At 28.7% G+C, this 26,523-nt stretch overlaps 1 protein-coding gene across 8 annotated transcripts in view; it reads left to right on the top strand.

The window, feature by feature from the left end:
* Positions 1-25,583, top strand: part of LOC129918124 (heterogeneous nuclear ribonucleoprotein L) — a 369,767-nt gene extending 344,184 nt beyond the window's left edge. For 7 of the 8 annotated variants that reach the window (XM_055998477.1, XM_055998479.1, XM_055998482.1 and 4 more), the window contains 3 exons: positions 591-866; positions 941-1,145; positions 23,882-25,583. In XM_055998477.1, the coding sequence (XP_055854452.1) occupies positions 591-866; positions 941-1,145; positions 23,882-24,021 (621 nt within the window). In that variant the 3' untranslated portion in view covers positions 24,022-25,583. The remainder of the gene's footprint in view (positions 1-590; positions 867-940; positions 1,146-23,881) is intronic. The other variant, XM_055998480.1, reaches the window with a different exon arrangement.
* The last annotated feature ends 940 nt before the right edge of the window (positions 25,584-26,523 follow it).

The raw sequence follows: 26,523 nt of genomic DNA, 5'->3' as shown, positions 1-26,523 counted from the left end.
AACTATCGAATAAAAAACTATCGAACGAAAAAACTATTCGAATGAAAAAACTATCGAATGAAAAAACTATTCGAACGAAAAAACTATCGAATAAAAAACTATCGAACGAAAAAACTATTCGAATGAATGATTTTAAACTATCGAATGAATGAATATTTTACAACTATCGATAGTTTGATAGTTTTTATTCGATAGTTCCCATCGCTAGTTTCCTAGCACAACTTAATTAAAATATTTTTCTATCGTCTACAGTGGTTTTGCTTTTGTATTTTTCCATGTGGACAGAAAATAAAATTCTGAGAATCCGACTATATGGTATACCTACTGCATTTGAAAAAAAGTGAGAGGTTATAAGGGTGTACTATAGTTAAGGGATTTTTGTACCATATTGGATTTTTCTTAGAAAAAAACTCTTAATTACATAAGAGTTTGAGTTTGAATACATATTTCCCTAAAATAAATGTTTGATTTTGAAAAAAAAAAAAATCGTCAAAGATTCAAATGTTTAACCATATTTTTAAAACTTACAAATTTAAAAAGTACCTAATAAAAAATATTAACAAACAACTTTTGTTAATTTTTTTTTTCAGATAAAATTCCTAAAAACCAAAGAAGGTACAGCTATGGTACAAATGGGTGATTCAGTTGCGGTCGAACGTTGTGTACAGCATCTTAACAACATTCCCATTGGCAGTCCGGGCAAAATCCAAATAGCGTTCTCCAAACAGAATTTCCTATCGGAGGTCATAAATCCGTTCTTACTTCCAGATCATACGCCCAGTTTTAAGGAGTATACTGGTTCAAAAAATAATCGATTTTTATCACCGGCACAAGCTAGCAAAAATCGTATTCAACCACCGAGTAAGGTAAGTATTAAATTCAAAATTCTTAATCATCGAAAAGTTGAATTTTTTAAAAATACATTTTTTTTTTTTTTCAGATTCTTCACTTTTTCAACACACCACCTGGTCTAACCGAGGATCAACTGATAGGCATATTCAATATCAAAGAAGTTCCAGCCACATCGGTGCGATTGTTCCCATTGAAAACCGAGCGATCATCATCAGGCCTGATTGAATTCTCAAATATTTCTCAAGCTGTGCTTGCTATCATGAAGTGCAATCATCTTCCAATTGAGGGTAAAGGTGAGTTCTTGATGGATTTTTGTTTGTTTTGCGATGAAAAAAAAAAAAAAATGTCAAAAAAATAAAGATGACATGAAATATGAAAAAAATATATGGGCTAATTGTGTCTGTATACAAACATGTAAACACGCACACAACACCACCCATAAAAAAATTCATATCAAATAATAGAAAAAAAAATGAAAAAAAAATATTAAACGAGAAAAAAACATTCAAAATTTTATCAATAACATAAAACAGTTTTAGTATAATGAATATTGTAATTTATTATTTTTATATTTATGTGATTTTTTATATACATATTTTGGTTTTTTTTTTATGATTTTACCCCAAATCCACAAAATATTTTCTTTCCCACATTAAAAAACTTATTTATCTATGGAAAAATAGTACGTATACGCCACCATACACAGCGAGTAAAGATTGATTATTTTTTTTTTTTTTTTTTTTTTGTTTTATGTTCAAGTTGATAACTCTCGTAAAAGGTTTTTACCCTATAAAAATATTTTAGTACTTTGGTTATATGATTTTTTTGTTGTTTATTGAAAATACATAAACAAGATTCACATACATGTATAAAGAGTGTGCTATGTAAGATGAAAATTAAACGCATTTTTATGAATGCATTTTATAATGCAGTGTGTACTTGTTAGCGGTTGATAATAATTTAAACGACATTTTTATGAGTTCTTATTTTACGAGCTATTGCTTAAGTAATTATTGTTATGTCATATAAATTCTCTATAAGAAATAGATTAATGTTACTTCGAGAATTATATGATTGAAGAAAAAAATATAATTAAGGTTAATATTTCATGTAAGAAAAATGTATAAATTGTGTCTTCAGAACTCGAAGTAAGTCTACTAACTCTTACAAAATAATTTATTTTTTTATTATGTATCTTGTTAACTCAATATTAACTTTGTTCTAAATGATACGGTGGAAAAAGGGAACTATAAAAACAGGTTATGAAAATGGTTGCCAAAAAGTGTATCAATTATGAGTTTCGTTTTTGTAATTGCAAGTTTTTTTTACATTATAATATTTCCTTTCTTTCGGAAATTAGAAACGTTTTGGTTTTCGTTCTCCAAATGGAATTTTTTTTTAATTGCAAAATTGAATTTTCCATTTAGTTTTTTTCTGTGATACGTACACTGACTAAAAATTAACTTTTTAGTATTTTAAGCAATTTAACTGCATTTTTCGAAGAGGAGTTAAACTTTGATCAATTCCACATCAATTTAACAAAAATTTTTTTCAACAACTTTTTTTCTTGGAAGAAAATTCATAAAGACCAAACAATGGAAATTTAAGTTTAAGTTCTATACTCAAGTTCAAAACTTCAATCTCGGATATATTCGATTATTCCAAGCCTTATGACTTCTCTATGGAAAACTTTTATAACCAACAAATATACACGAAAATCCGCACCAAAGGCCGTTTAAAAGTAATACAGTCAAACCTGCTAAATTAAACTTTTTTAAAAAACCGCTTGTGCAAAGAAATCTTACCCATTCCATGTTTTCTAGAAGAAATGAACCGTAGATTTATGCAGCAATTCCTAAGACCACTACCATAAAAAAAAAAAAAAAAACAAATATAATATTTAAAATAATATTAGATGCTCTCTGTTTTATTGATAAAAATTCAACTTAAAAGTGAATTATTCAAAGTATTTTCCGTCGTTATCATAAAATTTTTGCCATCTTTCTTGCAGAGATTTCAAAACGTTACAGAATCAAGCTAGTTTTTTCTTATTCCTAAGGCATGCAATCATTTTGAAATGCATTGGCAGGTAGCTCCTAAATGCTGAATGTCTGCGAAATCGTGCAAGATCTTCAACTCCACAAGTTCGATAATTTGTAGGCATCTTTCACGTGGAATTAGAAATGTGATTCTTCGGTTAGCGTTATAAATTCTTTAATTTAAGACATTTTTTTTTTTTTTCTGAAAAACATATCAGTATAGGAATCAAAATTAAAACAATAGAAGAATTAAATCGTTTTTATAATTTAAAAAAATGATAAGAAATTGTCGCTTCCTCAGAAAAGGATCATAATGAAATCCATCTTTGCTTTTCTTCAATGGAATGGATGGACAGAGATTTGAAGGTATATTATAATAATGGTAAACTAAAAATAATAAAAGTTCAGATCAAATGCAGTGGAGATATTTTTTTTTTTTAGCTGGTATTTCAGTCACCAAACAAATCATTGCTTCTCTAAAATGTATGGAAAAAATACACTGCCTACTTTTAGGCGAATGTAATATTATTTCAGTCATCACTCTCCTTCTGCATTTAACTTTTTCAGTTTCACTTTTTGATCAAATTTAATTCGCTTCGTGAATAAAATTAATATTTTTTGTGCAATTAAAAAAAAACTACTATTGTCGAGTTTCTAGGTTTTTACCATAGTGCAGAAGAAAATTTCGGTGAAGCATTGACTTTTTACTTGAATATTGGTAAAAAAGTCTGTCCGTTTGTCTCGTCTGTGCAATTTGGAAACAAAAACGCGAATATTCAATTACAGAACGATGAATTCATTTTATATCGCTCCTAATGGTTCTCATAATTTAGGAACATCCAAATAAAAAGTTTCAATATAATCCTCAAAGAAGCTTAAAACGTTGAAAACTCTTGTTAAATTGATTCACATCAAATTCAATGACTTATTTCACAAATAAATCTTCGAATTTTCGTATTTCCGAGAATTTTAATTGTAGAATTTCTCCAAGGATCAAAAAATGCGTAATAATTATAACAAATAAACTCGGGTTTGTAAATGAATCTCTTTTTATTATTCCCAAATGCAATATTTTTTCAATTCTTCCATAAAACCAAACAACAAATATTGTTAATTTAAAAGTGGCAGAGTTTTTTTTTTTTTTTGTTTCTTTCCAATCCATAGAAAACACAATGTGCCAACAAAACATCACGCTAATTCCGACTAATTCTTCCATATAAAAATAGTATCATCCTTCCAATCTCCTCGGATTTTTTTTATTTTTCAAACAATTGTTTGTGCTTAATGCAAAGTATCTGGAACTTTGCCAGACTTCCATCTCATCAACACAACGAGCGGAGGAGAGAGAGAAAGAGAAAAAAAACACTACTAATGTGCCAATTATCTAATGAACTTGCAAAAGCCTAGCGAATATCTGCAGTTAAATGCATTTCAGGCCATTGAACCAATATAGTTTTTTTTCCTCTCCCCAAGGATGGTGTGAATTATATTCCTCCTTCATTTTATGAAAAAAAAAAAACAAAATATAAAAAAAAGCTACCCCCTCCCCAACATTTTTAACGACTGATTTTATGTCTATATTCTCTTAAATTGAAAGAGTAGAGAGAAAAAAGTAACTATAAACTTTTTGATTCCTCTGGGAAAAACAGGCAGCAAAGTGAAAAAAAAAAAAACATTGAATACCCAACAGTTCCGAACAATGGATTCGAAATAATTCAGGAGGTGGATTTATTATATAAACCCCCAAAAACTCAGCCAAGTGTAATGTTTCCAATGATTAATCGATAGCTGAATACAATTCTCGGGATAATAATAGGAACGTGCTATTGTTTTTTGCACAAACACAACACACTAAAAAAATAATACTGTAACTCTTTCTGATGGTTAGCTCAGGCGCTAAAAGGACATTCGAGGCTTACAGTGTCTCTGTTATGCTTGTTCAGGGGCATTAAATTCAATGAATAAAATAAAACAAAAAGTTATTTCATATAAATTTATATCCTGTGGCTATAGGGACTTGTCGTATACATATAAAAGTTTAAAGAGCAATTTAACAAAAAAAAAAAAGGTTTTTGTTCGTGGTGTGTTTCATTTTGATGGTTTTAAGGCTTTGAATGGAAAACACTGCGTAAAATCCAGAAAATCGGATTTATAATACGAAAAAAAACACAAACGATTTGTCTTAAATAATAAAAATGATCCATGTAAAAGTGTGAGAGAGGGGTACTTTTTCGCTCTCGCGAAGTGATTTATTTGTCAAGGGTAAAAGGATGTTTATCACATGGTTGAGGAATCACAAAATATCTCTACTTTTCACAGGCGTTAAGCTAGTAGTTGTAATTTATGCGACTTTGTCGTGTTGTACGAGAATTATTTTGTAAAGTAATTTGGAATATTTCTGAGTTGTTTTGTTTTTTTTTTGGCTTGTTTGTTGTTTACATTGTTGCCTTAAATGAGTTATTTAAGAAGAGAAATGTTTACCCATCTAAGGTGGAAAGAGTTATGACTCGTTGTGTCATTTTTCTTGTAAAATATTTTATTTGTCTCGTGGAACATTAATTTTGTTGTTGTTTTTTTTTTTTTTACTTTGTATAGCGATGAAAGATGTGATGGAAGTTAAAACAAAACAAAAATGAAAAATGTCTTTAATTTGAATTTGAAATTGGAAATTAATGTCGCGAAGGTATGTCTGATGGGACAAAACTCTTAAAAAATGCTGGGATATATATTTTGTTGAAAATTACAAAGATGACAACACATTGTTTTGTATTCATTTTATTCATCTTTCATAAAGCAAAATCGAACTAAGGATAACCGTTTAGCATTATAAAGTGATTGTAAAGAATCCGAAAAACGTCGGTTCTAGAATTTTGTCATTTTTTTTTTGTTAAAAAGTGATATTTTTTGAGTTATAAACATTTTGGTGCAACCTTTTTTTTAATTGAACGAGAAATTGCTAAAGCATTTTTTTTTCTTATTTCGATATATTAATGAACGAAGTGTAACGTAAGGTGATCATTTACTCTTATAGCAACAAAATTGAAGAGCAACATCTTTCAAATCCTTTGTATTTTTTTTTATTAACAATTATTTTAATGCAACAAGATAAGAAAACAGGTGTTTTTGTCAATACAAAATTAAGTTATTTTTATTATTATTTTTTTTATTTTTATTTTTCATAATTTGGTACAATTATATTTAAATTAGCTAATTACCACTTCTCATACCAACATTTCGAGACCATAAATGTATAGGGACATTTATCATATTTTCATTTAATTTAATGGACAAGAACTCGCAGAACAGAATTTTTCTATTTTTGGCTTTTTTTTAAACGACTTCACCAATTATTTTTTAACATTGTTCTTCCCCCTTAGGTTTAAAAGTTAAAATAATATAAAGCTAGAAATAACTATCACTGATAAAGTTTGACGACAAAAGCAAAAAAAAAAATTTATAAAAAAGAGACAAGTTGATGACAACAATAGAAAGGCAATTTATTCAAACACAAAACAAGTTAATCCTCACCAAAACCATAGTTTTTCCTTCTTTTTTTATATTTTAGATATAAAATATCCCTTCTTTGAAAAAAAAAGAATAAAAAAAACACAAAGCAATTAAAATTTTGCCAAGATTACTAGGATTAAATGCTTGACCCTTTTTTGTTTTATTGCCTTTTGTTTTTTTCTTTTTTTGTTTCCATCAACTTCTTTTTTGTAATTATAATTTTTTAGTTATTAGAAATGGAAAAACCCCATGAAACACTGTTTTATATTTTGTTCTTGTTTCTTTTTTATAACAAAAACAAAAAAAAAGAAAGAAATCATTTCTATTGCCCTTAAAGACTTTTCATTATGTTCAGTTAAATAAATAGAATAATGATTTAAAAAGGTTTAATTTAACTGGAATTTGTTTTTTTTTTTTTGTTTTCTCAAAGAACATTAATGAAACACGTTTTTATTTTGAAATAAATTCTTGAATCTTGTTGGAAATTCTTGGAATTCAGAGAGAGTTTAACAAGAATTTCTGTGTTTTTAAGAATTTTTATTTTTATTTTTTTTTTATGGAAATTGATGCTCTGTCGGAAGAAAATAAATTTAACTTTGAAAAAAAAAGTGTAACTTTGAAGGATAAAGACAAAGAACCTTTTACTTATTTTAACAAAAATGGACGTCAAAAAGGATTAAGTTACTATCACTTCACTCCATCATTCTTACACCGAAAAAAAAAACCAATATCAATTTAACATTTTTTAAATATCAAATTAACATTTTTTAAATATCAGCCAAAAATGCTCTATAAAATGTGTTTTATGATATTTAAAATGTTAAAACAACATTTTTATTATCAGGATGATATTTAAATGTCACATTTTGGAAATTTTTTTTGATATTTTATTATCATTTTTTCATATCAATTTCTCATTCCAAATTATTGAAAAATATTAAATAAAAAATTCTTAATGTGTACTAATTTAAAGGCGCTTTGTGTTTTTTCGAAGTAAAATGTATGATTTACTGAGAAAATTTGATCGGCACTAAGATTTTACTTCACATAGTTTGGGAGAAAATAACAAAACAATTATATCACCTATAATAGAAAAAATAATATCACCATTATTTTGTAAAGAATATTTCCTTTAAGTAATGTTTTGAAAAAAGAAAGAAAATTATTAAAATAATAAAAATAATAAAAATGAAAAGGAAAGAAATAGGTTCCATTATAATAAACTAAAACGTAAAATCTAGTTAACATTGATATTTTAATTGTCAAAGTGAAATTTTCACTATCCACTTAAACTTTAAAAAATGTCAAAATGATATTTTAATTGTCAAAGTGAAATTTTCACTATCCCACCTGAAATTAAAAAATGTCAAAATGATTATGATAAAATATCAAAATTGATATTTTAATTGTTGGACGACTTTTGTCACTGAAAAATGTTAATTTGTATAAATATGTAAATATGTGTGGATTAATTTTGTTTTTGACAAAGTTTTCCGGAATTGAAAGTATTATAAAGACATTTAGGTATTCTTTTAGAAAATCAAAAATATGATTTTTTTCGTTTTTGTGGAATTTTCTAATTTATTTTCCTAAAAAATTTGGTTAAGTAAACCAACAAATTTTCGTTCGATGGTATTATTTCCTCCTGTCTCCGAATGTAAGATGTTTGGATGCCAATAACTCAGCAACGAGACCTCCAAGAATCTTTTGGTTTTCAGTTATGAATATTGTTTAAAGGGACCTTTCCTTTAATGTCTCATTCAATGAATTTGGAGGAAATTTTTTAAAATGCATTTTTTTTCGGCAAGGGGTTCTCGAAAATCCCAAAAAAATAAAATTATCATTTTTCTACCTAAATGCATAGGCTTGTTCACTGTGAACTCATATCTGCAAACCCAAACTTGTGTCGAGGCTTTGATCAGCAGATATCTGTTTTCGAATGTAAGAAAAAAAGATGTTTGAATGCCAATAACTCAGCAACCAGACCTCCAAGAATCTTTTGGTTTTCAGTTATGAATAGAGTTTAAAGAGACCTTTCCTTTGATGTCTCATTCAATGAATTTGGAGGAAATTTTTTGCAATTAATTTTTTTTCGGCAAGGAGTTAACCTTGATTTTTTCTCGAAAATCCCAAAAAAAATAAAATTATCATTTTTCTACCTAAATGCATAGGCTTGTTCACTGTAAACTCATATCTGCAAACCCAAACTTGTGTCGAGGCTTTGATCAGCAGATATCTGTCTCCGAATTTGAGAAAAAAAGATGTTTGGATGCCAATAACTCAGCAACCAGACCTCCAAGAATCGTTTGGTTTTCAGTTATGAATAGAGTTTAAAGATACCTTTCCTTTGATGTCTCATTCAATGAATTTGGAGGAAATTTTTTAAAATGCATTTTTTTCTCGAATATCCCAAAAAAATAAAATTATCATTTTTCTACCTAAATGCATAGGCTTGTTCACTGTGAACTCATATCTGCAAACCCAAACTTGTGTCGAGGCTTTGATCAGCAGATATCTGCCTCCGAATGTAAGAAAAAAACATGTTTGGATGCCAATAACTCTGCAACTAGACCTCCAAGAATCGTTTGGTTTTCAGTTATAAATAGAGTTTAAAGATACCTTTCCTTTGATGTCTCATTCAATGAATTTGGAGGAAATTTTTTAAAATGCATTTTTTTCTCGAATATCCCAAAAAAATAAAATTATCATTTTTCTACCTAAATGCATAGGCTTGTTCACTTTGAGCTCATATCTGTAAACCAAAAATTGTTTCGAGACTTGGATCAGCAGACATCTGCTTCCGAATTTAAGAAATAGCAGTGTTTGGATGCCAATAATTCAGCAATTCTGAAAGAGCCAAATAAAAAAAAAGGATTTTGACCTTTATCCCTTAGTTTCAACTAAATCGACACACTTTTCGTTTTCCACGCAAAAATAACACAGTTAAATTAGGTACTTTCAAAAACGTTAATTAATTTCATTTTAATGTGAAATCAACTTGGTTCTCTTTACAAATTTTGTTAATTCAAATTCCAATAGGTTGGTATAATTACCAGAAAAGTTGTTCTATTTGAAATACAAAGTTTGCAAATACCCTTCCTTACTTTGTATTTCTCGCAACATTTTCAAAGTCTATACACAATTTGAAAAACTTTTCAAAACCTCAAATTAAAACCTTAATTAAGGAAAGTCGTTATTACTTTACCAATATTACCAGATGTGTTTTCGGTAAAATTAAAAATCAACATCAAGTACTAACCAAAATTAATTTCTTTCTGTTTAAATGGGCTTTGCAGATATTGGTTTTTATTTTGAAAAAAAAAGTTACTTTCAACCAAATTGCTTTACGTTACTATAATCGACCAGCAAAAAAAAAAAAAAGAAATACCTCGTTAACTCATATTAAATCACCATTTTTATGAGCTTGAAAACTTCTCATCGGAAAACCAAACAAATCCCATTAAAATAACCCATACCCCATAGGTACACACATACCTCTACCAGTATCTACAAAACTGATATAATACAATTATATTTGAAAGACCCTTATTTTTCAACACCCCTCCCTCAACCCTCCCTCTGTGAGAAATTTATGAAAATTTTCACCCTCTCGATATCCTACTTTTCAACACAATTTTGCAGTTCCGCCTATCAGCGAGAGGGTTCATAAAAAATTCTGTTAACGATCGCATAACAACAAATTACTACTTAACCTTTATGGCTTACTATCGAGACATTTGGCATGTACACAACACTTTCAAGTGCTTTTTCGCCATTAAAAATGGAGAAGAGGCAATGCTCTTAACTCCTTATACCTCATACCATCAGTACGACCGCGCCCGCCCCCTCACGATTGTGTCGGTCGGTCGTTGACGATAAACCCGTGTTTCATTGTTGAAACTTTTAATATTCCCACATTCAAGTGTTGTTCAACCCTCCATCAGTTTTGGTCATGCCCAAATCAAAGTATCCCTCGATAATATCCTCTTCTCTTATAACTTTTTTTTTTATATATATTTATGTATCGTCTCGTATACCTACCCGCATATCGGAACCCGAACAAAAACCTTCATCTCCTGAAATGAAATGGCTCCTCATTAAAATTCACATTGGACACTTGCTGGGTACAAAAGTAGCAGCAGCAGGAGCAGAAGTAGCTGCAGAGTAAACAGCAAATTGAACCCCCTAAAGACCCTTAAGTCATCAAAAACGCTGTTTTTGAATGTCCTTTCCAAGTATAAAATTAAAAACGACAAACACAAACCCAAACATACTTATATGTATGTATATTGCTTGCGACCAAGGATTTTATAATGACACAAAAGTTTTAAGGATATAAACATGCGCGCGGTAAATATTTGTTGTTTGATATCATCATCGATACTCGGCGGGACTTTGCAATTCGATGGGAAATGGAGAAATTAAATAAAAAACAGAAAACAAAAAAAAATTTTAATCCTGGCAAATTGAGAACAATTTTGTATTTTTGCATTTTTTCTGTGAGGTTAATTAGTTTGTGCGAAACAAAAAATAAGTAAAACCAAATTTATGGAAACCGCATCAGAATCGAAAAATGTTGTCCTTAAATTTTGTATAAAAATTGATACCATTCGAGAGTGTAACTGTGTGAAATCAAAGAGAGATTTGCTTTTAAAGTCTCTGTATAGCTCTAATGGCCTTTGGGTAGCTATATGAACTACAATTACAGTAAAGTGAGGCAGATTGTAGGTATTACTTGGAGTAATAAAAGTTTTTCTGCATTTTTTTTTTAATGATTTTGAATAAATCATTCTAATTGCTGTTTTTAACTGATTCTGACTGCAAGTGGATGGATGAAGTTTATAATACCTCCCAGTTTTGTAAATTTAACCCTTTTCCTATATACTTAAGGACACAGGGGTAATTAAAAGTAAGCTATAAGTGAGTTCTTTGTAGTATGGTTTGATTGAGAAATGTATCCTTTGCAAAAAAAAAAAAAACAAAAAGAAAGGAAGAGATTAAAAACTCAAATGAATATTAAAGAGCCGAAACCAATTAATCAGAAAGTGATTCAAGGGAAAAAAAGGGTTATGTTTTATAAACTTTCAGAAAAGTTTTGCTACCTACGTCAGTTTTTTTTGTTTTTTTTTTCGTTCAAATTATGTTTTAAAAAATGTTTAAAAAAGATCGAAACATTATAGCAATTAAAAACTAATATTTTTAAAATTTCTAATCTGATATTGAGACTTAAAAAAATCCAGCAATGGAAAGGTTTCAAAAATAAAACTTTTAATCTCCAATCTCAAAAACAGTCAAGCCTAATACTAATTTTAGTTTACTTAAGTACGTGTTTTATAATCTATTGAATTTTTATTGAAGATTAAGAACAAGAAAAATTATTTTCGTAAAGACGTTTTTACTACTCAAAATGTGCTTGCTTGTACATTGCGGTTATGAAATGATCATTTTCCATTGAGTGAGATTTGAAATTTAATGTAAGAATTTTGACAACGTAACTTTGAAAAATATTTAATAATAATATTTTATATCCTTTTTCGGCTTTGAAAAAATTAGATTATTGAGCTTTAGGAGCGCACTTCTTCTTAATTACACTGGTCGGCAAAAAAACAACAAAAAGTCGGGAGCAAGAACGCTGTAAGGTGATTTTAATTAACTTGAGTGTGCTGAATTCAAAACTGTTTACAGATTTATTCCATCTCGTCTAATTTATGAGCTCTACCTATCAATACTTTCGCTATAAAGCCTCAAAAACTAATTTTAAATGAAATTCTTTTTGATGTTTGATCTCAAATATATATTTTTTAGTCCAAATCAGGAGTCGAAAAATCGAATTTACTTCAATTCTGCTTCAAAAAACTATAAGTTACGTTAACCACTATGATTTTGAGATATCATAACCTGCTATTTCAAATATATTAAAAAAATAATAATAATTTTGAAAAAAGATAAATATTTAAGACGATAAAACATGGCTTTTGAGATTGCATAAGTATTTGGACTTCGGATTCCGCATCAGCACACAAAAATCCTCTAGAAAAGTATGGTTTGGTTCAAGCTCTATTTTCGCAGAATAAGTGTGTTATGATAACTTTGTAGTGGTAATGTTCCTTTTTAGTTCATTTCTTCAAATCATTAAGGAGCATTTATAAATTTCTACTTCCAGATCAGACATTGAAACATTTTTTTTTTGAAGAATTTGTATCATAGGTACGGTGAACATATTTCCAGAAGCAAAACCCGGGACACATTCAACATTTTTCGGATCGTTTTGAAAATATTGATCCTTCAAAAACATAAAAATAAATAAAAATTGAAATTTTTTAAAATGCGTTTTCATAATTTTTGCTTCATTTTGATATAAAGATTTCTTAAACAATTTTATGTGAGCATTTTCGTTGAAATCATCAAATTAAGTCGTAGACAAAATAAAGAAAGTGTTTTTATACTTAATAAGTACCTACTGTTAATCACTTCTAAAAAAATATTTTTTCAATCCAAATCGTGAGAGCTATTTTTTAACATTTTAATTTTATTTAAAATGATTTTAAAATTGTATAATCTTTAAAAATAAACTTCTAACATGTCCTTAAAATTTTTGAAATTTAGCTGGGTTCTTAACTCTTCTGTTCTTTATTCGAAAAAAACTTTTCCTGATGGAGCTTTTCAACCTGGCAAATATAAACTGGAGTTAAATAAAATTGACAACAAATTTTAAAAACAATCGTAAAAGAAAATTTTACTTTTCGTTGCACATTACGTATCTTAACCCAGTGCCGGATTAGCCTCAAGGCAAACTAGGCAGCTGCCTAGGGGCCCCACTTCAGCTAGGGGCCCCTCACCCTGACAACGAACAAACAAAATTTCTTGGAAAACTATCTTCAATAAAAAACAGCATTACATTGTATTTGAAAAAATAAGAAAAAAGAACAACAAAAAAAAAGAAGAATAAAAAAACTTTTGCAAATCATAAAAACATTAGCCCCGTTCCATTGGAGGTGGTTAGTCATGAGTAGATCTAGTACCTACTATAAATAACACAATCTTCTACTCGCGGAGATAGGAATGTGTAGTTGTTGAACTAGATTTCTACTCACGAGTAAACTACCACCTTCAATATAACAGGGCTATTGTATATATGTATGCATGTGTTTATAATGAATTATGACTCCCATCCCATCCTGAAGGGCCCAACCCAGCGATGCCAGATTGAGGGATTTTTTCCCGTTTTTTTCGGGATTTTTGATTAGGGAAAACGGAAAAATCAACCCAGAAAATGGGAATACAGTCAGCTCAAAATATATCACGTTTTAATAAAAAAGTTCTTTTTACAAAATCAAAATTCATCATATTTATATAACAAATTAAAAAAAAATACTTCTTCCCATGTGCTCCAACCTTAATATTTAAACTGTAAATCTCTTCTTAAAAAAAAATATTAATATTTCTTGTGTATTCGAATATAATTCCAACGACATCGAACCACAGTTTAGTAACGCGATGGTGCCATTCAAGATCTTCATGTTGCAATCAGATACGTCAGAAAATGTGAGATTGTGCACGCAGAGAAGTTACTCAAATTGATATTAGATTTAATCAAATCACGGAATTGGTTTGTATATCATTTTTTATATAACTTTATTGTTAATAAATCTTACCTTTGTCATTTTTTGTTTATTTGAACAACAATGTAGCTATTCAATAAAAACGATACCAATCTCTTTTCCAAGATGGCGGCTGCTCCCGACCTCCTATCATCCAAACAAATTAACTTTTATGATAAGGACAACCTGTGTTTCGCATGAAAAAAATATTGTAACGTGAAAAAATCTGATTTCATGCCCATATTTTGACTAATTTGCCTGGGTTATAATAACACAGCCACACAAAAAAATATAAAAGTTCTGGTCTGGGGTTGCGACCAGGTTTTTCATATAGTTTTGGGGTCGCTGGAACCGAATCCGAAGTCCGTTTTGCCCCATCACGTCAGGTTTTTGAAATATCCTCAAAAAATGTCTAAACTCAAAAAAAAAAGTTCTTATCTGACATTTTTTGAGGATATCTCAAAAACCTGACGTGATATGGCAAAATAGACTTCGGATTCGGTTTAAGCAACCCAAAAACTATATGAAAAACCTAGTCGCAACTCCAGATAAGAAATTTTGTTTTGTTGGTTTTGACATTTTTTGGAGGATATCTCAGAAACCTGACGTGATAGGGCAAAATTGACTTCGAATCTGGATTCAGCGATCCAAAAACTATATGATTAACATATTCGCACATCCAGATCAGAGAAAAAAAATTTTTGTTTTCGTGACATTTTTTGAGGTTATCTCGAAAACCTGACGTGATGGGGCAAAACGGACTTCGGATTCGGTTTCAGCGACCCCAAAACTATATGAAAAACCTGGTCGCAACCCCAGACCAGAACTTTTATATTTTTTTGTGTGGCTGTGTAATTGAATCAAAATTAAAACTTTTTGGTATGATTTCTCTCTCCAGTTTTATAATGAAACCGTAATGCCGACTTATCACGAGTCGATTTTCGCCGTGCGGCGAAGCTTTTCGGCGTCAGTCAAGTCGTGTGAAGGTAAGCCGCACGCGACTAAAGTGATAATCCCCATACTAGAGTCCTAGTCGACTTTAGCCGTGAGACATATCATGTGGCTAAAACCGACTCGTGAAAAGTCGACATATTAATATTTTCTAATAACTTATCGTTAATCGAAGTTATCTGTGAAGCATCAAGTTGCTTTAATGTTGAAATATCGCTGCAATATTTATTATAGTTATTACAAAATTTTTAGTTTACGTTTATAAAATGACATGATTGGACACAGATTATAGCCGATTAGTCTTTAGTAAGTTACCTACACAAATTTCTAACTTAACTTAAAAAGAGCTTATGATATTGAAAAACCATCGGAAAAGGGCCCAAGAATTACTGTGCCTAGGGGCCCATGACATGGTTAATCCGGCACTCTCTTAACCAACGAAATTCTTACCTGTGCAAGAATAATTGGAGAGTTTTCAATCGTTTGTCATTCATACTTAACGGTGCAGGTAATTTTTCTTGCTCCAAAAGAGTTTTTTTTTTTTTTTGACTTTGGGGTACTCAAAAAAATTTTCGGGCTTGACATTTTTATACGAAAAAATTAGAAAAACTTTTAATTTGCAACCACTGTTTATCTTGTTTTTCGTACAAAGTTTTGAAAATTTTGAATGAAAAAAATCAGAGAAAAAAAAAGAGAGAAAAAAAAAAAAAAACAAAGTATAGGCTCGTCTTTTGGTAACATAATTTCTTTTTATAATTATTTCTTGAAGCTACCATTTGTTGTAAAAGAAGGTCCTAAATTGCTTTTTTACTTGCGATATAGGTACTATATATCAAGTTATGCATTCGTACAAAAAAAAAAAGTTGAGATAACATTTTTCCATGACATTACGATGGTAGACAATGCCAAAAAAGTGGGTCCCGGAAGTCCGTCTGTCCGTCTGTCTGTCAGTCTGTCAGTCTGTCAGTCTGTCAGTCTGTCAGTCTGTCAGTCTGTCAGTCTGTCAGTCTGTCTGTCTGTCTGTATAAGGAGCTAGAGCCTAAACGGATGGACCGATTGCCTTCAAACTTGCTATGTAGCAGTTTTTGGTGACTCTCCAGAGGGGGTTTTGGAATTAATTTGTTTGGACCAAAAATAACGGTACCTGCCATATAAAAATTTCGGAAAAGTTTAATTTCTCGAAAACGGCTCCAACGATTTTGTTAAAAAAATTCAAATGTTAGTTTTTAAATAAGGTCTATCTTTTGATGAAGAAAGTTTTTTTTGGAAAATCATTATTAACGGTACCTGCCATAGGACCGCTTTTTTCAAATCTGATTTTCTGCCAAACTGCTTATTGTATTTCAACGAAATTTTTTATACAAAAGCATTTATATAATTTAAATATAAGCCAAAAATAAAATTTTGAAAAAAAAATAATTTTTGGATTTTAAAAAAAATTTTGAAAATTTTTTTTGAAAAATCAAATTTTCGAAAACGGGACATTGAATTTTTTTGAAATTTTGTTTTTAGATGTTGATTAGTTATTTCTTAAAAATGGCATACCAATTTTATTTTTCAACTTTTTTTTCAAAAAATTATTTAAGAAAAATTAGTTTTTTAAAAAACGGCTCTAACGATTTTGAAAATTTTTTTTCTAAAAATGCACCTTAATATATCAAATAAAACTGCATACCTGTTTTGTGGGGCGATTTGATTTCAGATATTGTTTTATTTTTTTGAAAAATTAATTTTTTTTTTTTATATACCTAAATTTCCCAAGTTTCTATATAAAAAGTCTTAAAAATTTAAGCAACTTGAACTCTAAGAGCAAGTTCGTGCGACCCAGTCGTGCATTTTATTAACTTTGTATCTCTGTTAAATGTAACCGAAACGCATTGATAAATTAATAACTAAATTAAGGAAAATTTGAATGGCAACCTTTACTTGAGATATCTTTTTACTGTTGTCGTATAGGAAGCCATTTTATACGAAGTAGCAATAAACTGGCTCGCGATTATTATATTTAATGACAGTAAGAGTCTTTTCCTACCTCTGCTGGTGGTGACAGTGTTTGGATCAGGAATGAGTCAGTTAGCTTGCTTACTGGTATATTTGAAATGATTCTCCTATTATCTACTCCTTTGTCCTTTTGCCCCCATTTCTTTCCTCTTTGGGTTGGCATAAAGTTTTTTTTTAAGGAATTGGAAAAGAAAACCTCTTTATAAAGAACCAAGATCTTTCAAATAGTTTTCGACAAACTGACTTCTTAACAACGATTAAAAATCTCAAACAGAACCTAAACTTAACATAAAGCTTGCTTTTGTTCCGAAAACATATTGTCAAAAATGATTCTGGGATGTGTTTTTTTAGCTAGAGGAAAATTACATGCCATGTCCTTGTAAATCATCCTAATTACTTTCAGGATCTTCCGCATCAACCGCATTGAAAATTTCAGGTTCAAAGTCAACTTTCGCGTTCGGGTCATCTTTTGGCAGCAAGTTGTCATCGAAATTCTACTAAATCTACTAATTGCTTTGAAACATTGTCTCAATGTTTAACTATTCGTTGGGGTCTATTTTTTTTAGCACTAAGAAACAAAAATTTAATAAAAATGTTTCAACATTGACGTGCTGACGAAACGTTCCGGTAAACAAATTTCAAACACAATTTTAATCCTTCATGAAGGTTATCTGACTCTTTGCCAACCTTTAATTCAAATTTATCTTTTCATTGCAAAACCTTTCAACAGTTTTCCTAAGAAATTATTACAGTATACTACTATATAACCATTGGAAATATCATTTCTGACATTTGAAAAAAAAAAAAAAAAAAAAATGCCCTTCACTGGCTAAAAACCCCATCGGTATTCCTTTCAAACGCCCTAGCATATACAAAAAAAAACACTTCCACTTCCTGAACTCAAAATTGAATTGCTTTCAAACCAAATGAAAAATTAGTACTCCCTTATATCTAATATCTACCTACGTTATAACTACCTTTTTTCATCATTTTTCCTCATAGTAAACCCAACACTTTTCGACCCTTTTTTTTTTATGGGGATTTTTTTTTTTTATTCAGTCAATTACCCTTGACATTTAATACTCTTATAATCTAACCACTGCCATTTCATGTAAACGTTGACGTTTCGTTACAAGCTCATGTGGTTTTTATTTTAACTGACTTGCTATCAAATACGTTGAAATAGGAGGGTTGTGAGGCCCACAATCTTTTGAAGGTTATAAGCTTTCAATTAAAATGACAGAGAAATAAAAATAAAAAAAAATAAAAACAAAAATAATTCACAATTTCAACTGTCAAAATGGTGACATGATGGTTTAATATTTTTTTGTTTGCACCATTTTTATCAGTTTGACATAGATGATGTGTGAAATTTAATTAATAATGAAATTTAATACAAAAATTACCTCGACTTTGACATAACATCATCAAGCTCCATTAACCAGCTTTATTTATTTTTTTTTTCGACTATGTTTTTTTTTTTCTTTAAAGAAAGTTAAAAGGAGCAAAAATTTATATTAAAACTTCTACCACATTATGCAAACGATTTATGAATTAAGCAGAAGCAGCAGAATGTTTAAGGAAAAACCAAAGACCGAAGTGGTAGTTCTATACCTTTTTTTTATATCTTATAAGCTTCAGTAATGAGCTAAGGGATGTTCTTGGTTGTTTTTCTGTGTGTTTTTATTTTCTTGCTTGAAAGCTTGATGGTTGGAACTTTATCCATTTAGCGCAGTAAGTTAAATCAGAAAAAAATGATATTTTTGAATAAATTATTCAAAAGACGGGGTTTGGCTATTCAAAGCACATCTCTCACAGAAAAACATATTGCTTTCTTTCAGTTTTTTTTTTCATTTTCGCATTACCAAACAGACTGTGAAAAAGCGAAAATCCTGAATTAAATAAGGGCACATTCAGGGCTGGAGTTAAATTTTTCGAGAATGCAGTATTATTTGGGTTACCTAAGGGCTTGAAGCAATGAAAATCTGATCAAAATCGGTTGACTATTTATCGAGAAATTTGCAAACAAAGTTATATGTTTTTTTCAAAAAAATGTCAAAGATTTCCCAAAATAAACCAAGGCGAATAATTTCCTTCCAGGAGCCCCGAATTTCATTTTGCATAACCAGTCGTTCCAGCAATGGCTGGGAATCAAAAGGTTGAGTTGGTGGGTTGAGTTGAAAGGTCGGTCATCCGGTTGCACATTATAATGTTTTGACTTTTCTTCTTTTCATATAAAAGGAGAACACATTTCTAAAACGTGCGGCTTAATAATGTTTAAAGCAATCAATTAGCCTTGGGATTTTATATAGAATTGACCTTGTTTGTGTGACATCACACAATGTATAACGTATAATCTATAGAATGGAAATCCTATAAAACGTTTCATTATAGCATAATTGAGATTGAAGGGATGAAAATTTGATTATCGCACCGGATATTCACTAAAAGTCCAACAACCATTTTATGCTCGCAAAATTCTGGCTTGTGTTATAAAAGTATGTTCATGCATGGGGACGAACTTTGAGATGTTTTCTGTGTAAAATTGTGAAAATTTTATGTTTTGCATGCATATATGGAATATCATGATGATGATGATGATGGAAAATAGAGTAGTTGAGGTTGAGATGGAGCTGTTATCGCTTCTACAGGACTACAGAGAGAGTGGGAAAAATTGAGTAAGAGAAAAGAAAAATGAACATTTATTTACTTTTAATGGCGTTTGTGTTGATAAAATATTTAACTTGAGGGAATTAAGTCAATTTTAGCTGAGTGATGGTCAGTATAAAGGGTTTTAATCCGACATTCTATACAAAAGCATAGGGTTTAATGGGTAAATGCATTTATGATCATTATTGTGTGGTCTTTTATTTGAGCATTATTGTTGATAGTTTAATACCAAATTGGGTTAAAATTAACGAGTTTATATGAAAATCGATTGAATATTGGTTTTGAAAATGCTATTCACTGAAATAATCTTATTTGGTTTTTTTTTTGATGAAATAGAAAGAATTTTGCTTTTGAATACAAAATTGAAAATTTGTTGCGACCTTAAAGAAAGTTAAAATCAAAATTGAAACAAATAAAATGGTACTGATACTGATATTGATACTCATAGTCTTACTCATACTCATACTCATACTCATACTCATACTCATACTCATACTCATACTCATACTCATACTCATACTCATACTCATACTCATACTCATACTCATACTCATACTCATACTCATACTCATACTCATACTCATACTCATACTCATACTCATACTCATACTCATACTCATACTCATACTCATACTCATACTCATACTCATACTCATACTCATACTCATACTCATACTCATACTCATACTCATACTCATACTCATACTCATACTCATACTCATACTCATACTCATACTCATACTCATACTCATACTCATACTCATACTCATACTCATACGCATTCTTATACTTAAAGTAGATTTATAGATTTTGGAAGTATGTATTAGTGTGATGATTAAGAGTTCCGATTTTGATGGGTTAATCCGGTTACTCCATTTCTTGTAGAACAATAGAACTTATTGACTCAGATGTGTGCCTCGACTTTGCGGACAGCGAAATGAAATTGAAACACATGAGTGAATGTAGAATGTTTGTCACGGAATCCGAACTGTAGGTCTGGAATAATATGGTTATCGCTCCAAACTTCTTTATCTTTCGTAGTATCAGCTTTTTCCAGAGCTTATTTAAGTTGTCTGTTTATTTGAGTATAAAAAATGGTGTGAGAAATATCAAAAAAAAATCTGTCCGGTCGTCCAACAGATTTCTTCGGTTTGGAGCAGCTTATTTCTTCGGAAATCAAGTCTTAGGAGCTCTGGTTTGAACTATCAACCGGATCAAATACAATTTTGGTTTTGCTGAATGACGCTATATTTATGTATATCAGGAAACAGGTCCGTTTGGATAAACCCTGGAATCTCGTTTATGAAGACAGGGTGCTTCCATCAATTTGAAACCCTCCATATAAATACATTTTTCTAGTTTCACCAGAAATTGCCATTCAATCCAATTTTAAAAACTAAATTTACTACTGCAAGTCTAACATTGAATACCACTGAGGGAAAAAATAAATTGAAGTTGAAACGTCTTTGTTCCAAAGATGAATTACTTTGATTTATGTGACTTTAAGATACGAAACCATCAAAAATTAACCTTTTGATTTTAAAATGTTCATCTTCAACGCAAAATCATTCCGAATAATAGTTAAATCAATGTGGTTTTCATTGATTTTACGTTGTTTTATGGTGGCTTTTCCCTCAGTGTATATTTCCAATAAAAATTTATCGTTTCATAAGTATGTGATTTGCACTCATTATTCACCTACATATTTATGATTTGCTCTACACTTTTATTTCTTTGTATTACTGCAAAACAAAACAAAAAAAAAAAAAACACCCACATTGTCATTGTGTGATTGAAACAATACAATATTCCATACGTTTTCTCACCTTCAAATATGTACTTCTCTCAAGTCTTTTAACACAAAAGCTCTTTTCAAAATCATCCAGTATTTCCACATCCACTTAAAAATCTACTTTCCCTTCTATTATATAGACCTACACTCTATTAATGTTGGTACATATTATGATTGTGTGTGTGTATGTAGGTTGTTGTGTGTATAAGCGATTCCAGTCAGTTCTTTCACTTACCGCAAGGAAATAATTAAAATCACTGCGTTTCCGCTCTAGTTACATACATATATGTGAAAGTTGTTGTATTCAACATCCTACTACCACCATCGTATAATCATCATCGTCATTTTCATCATCAGCAAACAACAACATTAGTACCAGATGTAATCCTAGAGTTATTGTTTTCTATAAGTTCTGGTGCATTTATATGAATTTTTTTTTTCAAATGCTAAATTATTATTTATAGAAAAAAAAACTAATGTCGAAAAAAAAATTAAAACAACAAAAAATACAGGACATATACCACCCAATTACATCTATCGTTGATTTAGTGTGGGTATGAGAATGCGGGAATGTAAGGTTACCATAGTTTGAAGACATTAGCTAAATGGAATTTAAAATTTTAGCTTTAATCAATTTAACGTCCTCAAAAAAAAAATGTATACTTATTCACTTTGCTTTCTGAATTTTTCATATGAACAAAGAAAGCTAAAAAATACAAAATCCCAAACTGTGTCTGATCATAATATCAGTCTTTAAAGTTTTAAATAAAAAAAAAAAATAGAAAAAAAACACGTATACGCCACAGTGACCAATTACCATATTACTTTTACAAGACTAAATCCACTATGATAAACTATCCATTTCCATGAAAAGTTGACTGATATGCAAATATGGATATCAAACATCGTTGTATGGTATAAATGAAGCGGTGTTGGAGAGGGGGGGAAGGGCGGATAAAACCAAAGAACAGGCTTTTTTAGTAATTTTTTTTTTAAGGTCTTTGTTTTAGGTAAGGTCTTTGTTTTCCTCTAAACAAGTTCAGCTTAAAAAAATAAAAAAAAAAATAAAAATAAAGAACAGATGGTCACCATAACAAAGGGCACGAGCCATATTCTTACATTAGAATCCCCTTCCGCCATTCGACTGTGTCATCGTTTGATTAAAATTAAGCCCAAGTGAAAAACAATTCGCAATTTCCGGTTATAGGCATGTGAGAGTTAGCATGACTCTCGACGAGAATGATGGTAGCGGCTAAAGGGCGGTTCGGTTCGACTCGACTCGGCTTGACTCGACTGGAAAATAGCTTGGAGTTGTGTAATCTTATGGAAATTTCTCTGCCACAATGACAGAACGTGGCATGGCAATTCTAAAACATGATCCCATAGCTTCCTACATCGACCCATCCTGCATCAGTTTTGACATTTTATTCTTTTGCCTTCGAAGGATTCAAAAGTGGAAGTAATTTATTTGGATCTGTTTGATTTCTTTTTTTTCTTTTTTCAAAACTGGCTCCTGTTTCTGTCGGAGAATGTGAGTGGTGGTGTAATGTAAGAGAAACGTATGCAGCTAGCAACTGTTATGTAATGGGTTTTTTTTTTTTTTTTTTTGTATCACATAATACAAAAATGTGTGAGAGGACTTTGAATTATTGACATTTTTGTGACATCGTTTGACATTAATTTTTCAATTTTATTGCAAAAATTTATTTAAGCGCTATGCGTGTATCGTGTATACAAGCTAACGGTACACAGGTTTTTGGCCATAAAACAGAATTATTAAGTGAGTTGGTGTGATTTTTTTTTTTGTTGTTGTTGTTGGTTGTACATAAATAAATAAGCATCAGGCGGATACTAAATCCAAAGAGATGGTTTATTTGTATGTTTAGATACCAAAAAATGATTTTGTACAAATTTTACGTGTGATATATTTTTTTAAACATTGAATGGTCTCATGTTGATTTCAGCTTAAATCTTAAAGAGTAAATTTAGGGCAAAAAGTTCTTACTTAAAAGTACTTACTAAAATATTATCAACTCTGACAGAAACCATGTTTCCCTCCTACAGGTCCAGAGTTCTTTAAATTTTATGAATTAAAAAAAAAAATTAAAAAAAAACTTAAAAAAAAAACACGTATACGCCACAGTGATCATATGTAAATGTTTTTGCTTACTTCTTGACACTTTCATACAAAAAATTATTAGAAATACAAAACGTCAATGAATTCACGAAAAAACACACATGAATACGCCCTAGTTGCCAAACTGTTTTATTAGTTTCGTATGCTCTTTCATAGAAAATTTGAAAAAAAAAAAATCCTCAATAAAGTGATGATTTTATTTCCTTCTATAAAATATCCTTTTCCCACTTTCCTTATATATATTTTGATTTTTTTTTTTTAATTTGTTTTGTTCACATCCAATAAATAAAACACAAAATTTAATTTTTCAATTTTGTTTATTTCATTTTAGGCACAAAATTCCCCTTCATAATGAAACTTTGTTTCTCATCGTCAAAAAGCATGAATGGCGCATGGAATAATGCGACCAATGAAGGTATCATTGAAAAAGAAAATGACGGTGGTGATTTAAAACCGGATGCCTACAATTGAGATTTAATTAAAATTTTATAAAAACATTAATTAATTAATTAATATATAAAAAAAAATAATTATTACAAAACAAAATTAATTAATAAAAAAAACTACAAAGAAAAAAAAATTAAAAAAAAAAATAGAAAGAAAAAAACCACCATCCCCACGCATGAAACAACAAATTAATAAATAAAAAAAAAAAAACAAGGAGAAGAAGAATAATTTTAAAAGAAAATCCCGAGATTCATCGTTTTTTGGAAAATTCTTATAATGTTTTTTTTATTAAAAGAAACAAATTTAAAAAAAAGTAATAATGATAAAGAAAGCATATAAATATGTTACTAATTTTTTTTTTCTAAAGAAAAAAAAATGATACAAAAAAAAAACAACAAACTAATGTTATGTTTATGTTTTTTTTTTATTTGTTTTATTTTGTTTTTATTCAATAATTTTGTTATATCGTTTTTTTATTTGTTGTATTTTTCAATTGTAAGATTTTTTCTTCCTTCTTTCCTTGTAGAGTATTAATGTATTTATAAAATACGTAATTAAAAATATGAATTATTACTGATTTTTGTTTATTCATTTTAATAAAATATTAGACTAATTCATTCTATGTAAACATATACATATAATTATATATATATATATAAATTATTTATCAAATTTGTGGCCCAAAAAAATTAAATTATATTTTATTTATATTTAGCATGTTTCGTTCTCATTTTGTTTTAGATTAAAATTTTCAAACAAACAAAAATGATAAAAAAAAACTAAATAAAATTTATTTAGAAAAAAAAAAATAAATATAGAAAATTTGTAATTAAATACATATTTAATTTGACAATATTGATGAATAAAAAAAACATTAAAAAATGTTTAAAAAAAAATATAAAAAAAACTGAACTACTTAAATGGAATTTATTAATCAATGGAATAAGTTACTTAAATCAATTAAACATAAATAAAAAAAAAAAATTAGACTAGACAGAAACAAATCACATTGGTTAGACTAGTATTATTATTTTTTTAATTTTAAATAAAACGAAGAAACAAAAATAAAATGAACCTAAGCAACAACAATTTATTAACTTTAAATCAAAGAGGACTATGACAAAAAAAATGGTTAAATACCTAATAAATTAAACAAAAAAAAATATTTAATTTTATATAAATTTAAGTAACTATACAAACAAAAAAAGACATAATTATATTAGTTTTTTTTTTTCTCTTACAATAATTTTTTCTTTTGAATTTTCTTTCCTTTTTTTTAAATTAACTTTAATCCAATTTTACTTAAAGTAAAAAACTAAATACAATAAAAATAAAATATAAATTAACTAACATTTTCTTTTCTTAGTTTTAAATGAAAGCATGTGTATAAATAAAAAAATAAAAAGAATACTAATACAAAAGAAAGGAATATTTTTAAATATTTTTTAATTTATATACAAAAAAAAAAATTAATATGTATACAGAATAATAAGAAGAAAAATGCTAATTTTTGTTAAAAATGGTAAAGAAAAAAAAAACAAAATAATTGTATTCAAACAAGAAATTCAGCAATATATCAGAAACAACCATATCACTGTGAGTAAGTTAATCTAAAATAACAACAACAACAAAAATAAAAGTAATAAAATAATAATTTTTTAAAAATATAATTTAGAATAAAAATTTTAGATTCAAAGAAAATTTTAATAAAAAAAAATACTAAAACTAAAAATACATAGTTTTGGACAGGGAGAAATAAATTCAATTTTTAGATTATTTTATAGATTTTAATTTTGTGTCAGAATTCAATGACAATTTGTGGAGATTCAGACTGAGATCAGTCTCCATCTCTAAGCTACACTTGAAAAATAAAACATACTTTACTTATAGAAAACGTTCAGCAGTAAAACAAATGAAAAAAAAAATACATAAAATAAAATCATCAACGAATATAGTTATAGTTAAATTTTAAGCATTTTATTTTTGTGCAATTTATTTAAAATATAATTTAAATTTAAAGCAAATAATAGTTATAAAATGGCACATTTAAAGTTATCTCAAAATATTAAAAAAAAAAAAATAAGAAATGAATTTTTAGTAAGTAATTCAAATTTAATTTAAAATTATATTTATGAATTCTGATTATTTTTTCGAATTTATTTTAAAAAAATAAACATACAATTGGACTTTTAGTGCTAAAATAAACAAAAATACACACATTTATTCTTAGTTTAGAAAAAAAAAAGAATTTAATTCATTTGGTTGTTGTCGAATAGTTTTTACTATCAGATTTGTTATATATCATTTATTATTTTTTTGTTTTTATTTTTTTTTTTCATGTAATATAATAGTTTTTAAGAAATTTATTGGTACTTAATTAAATTAAAATTATATAAATAAAAAAACATCGATGCTGTTATCGAATGGTAGCTATGAGTTATGAAATATAAATATATTATTTTTTTTTCTTGTTTTTAATTATAATTTTATTTTTTTTTTTTTTGCTGCTATTATTTATTTTAGTAA

The sequence above is a fragment of the Episyrphus balteatus genome, chromosome 4, assembly GCF_945859705.1.
Source record: "Episyrphus balteatus chromosome 4, idEpiBalt1.1, whole genome shotgun sequence".
NCBI lineage: Eukaryota > Metazoa > Arthropoda > Insecta > Diptera > Syrphidae > Episyrphus > Episyrphus balteatus.
Note: the sequence above shows the minus strand (reverse complement) of the source record. Positions and strands in the feature narration are given on the sequence as shown.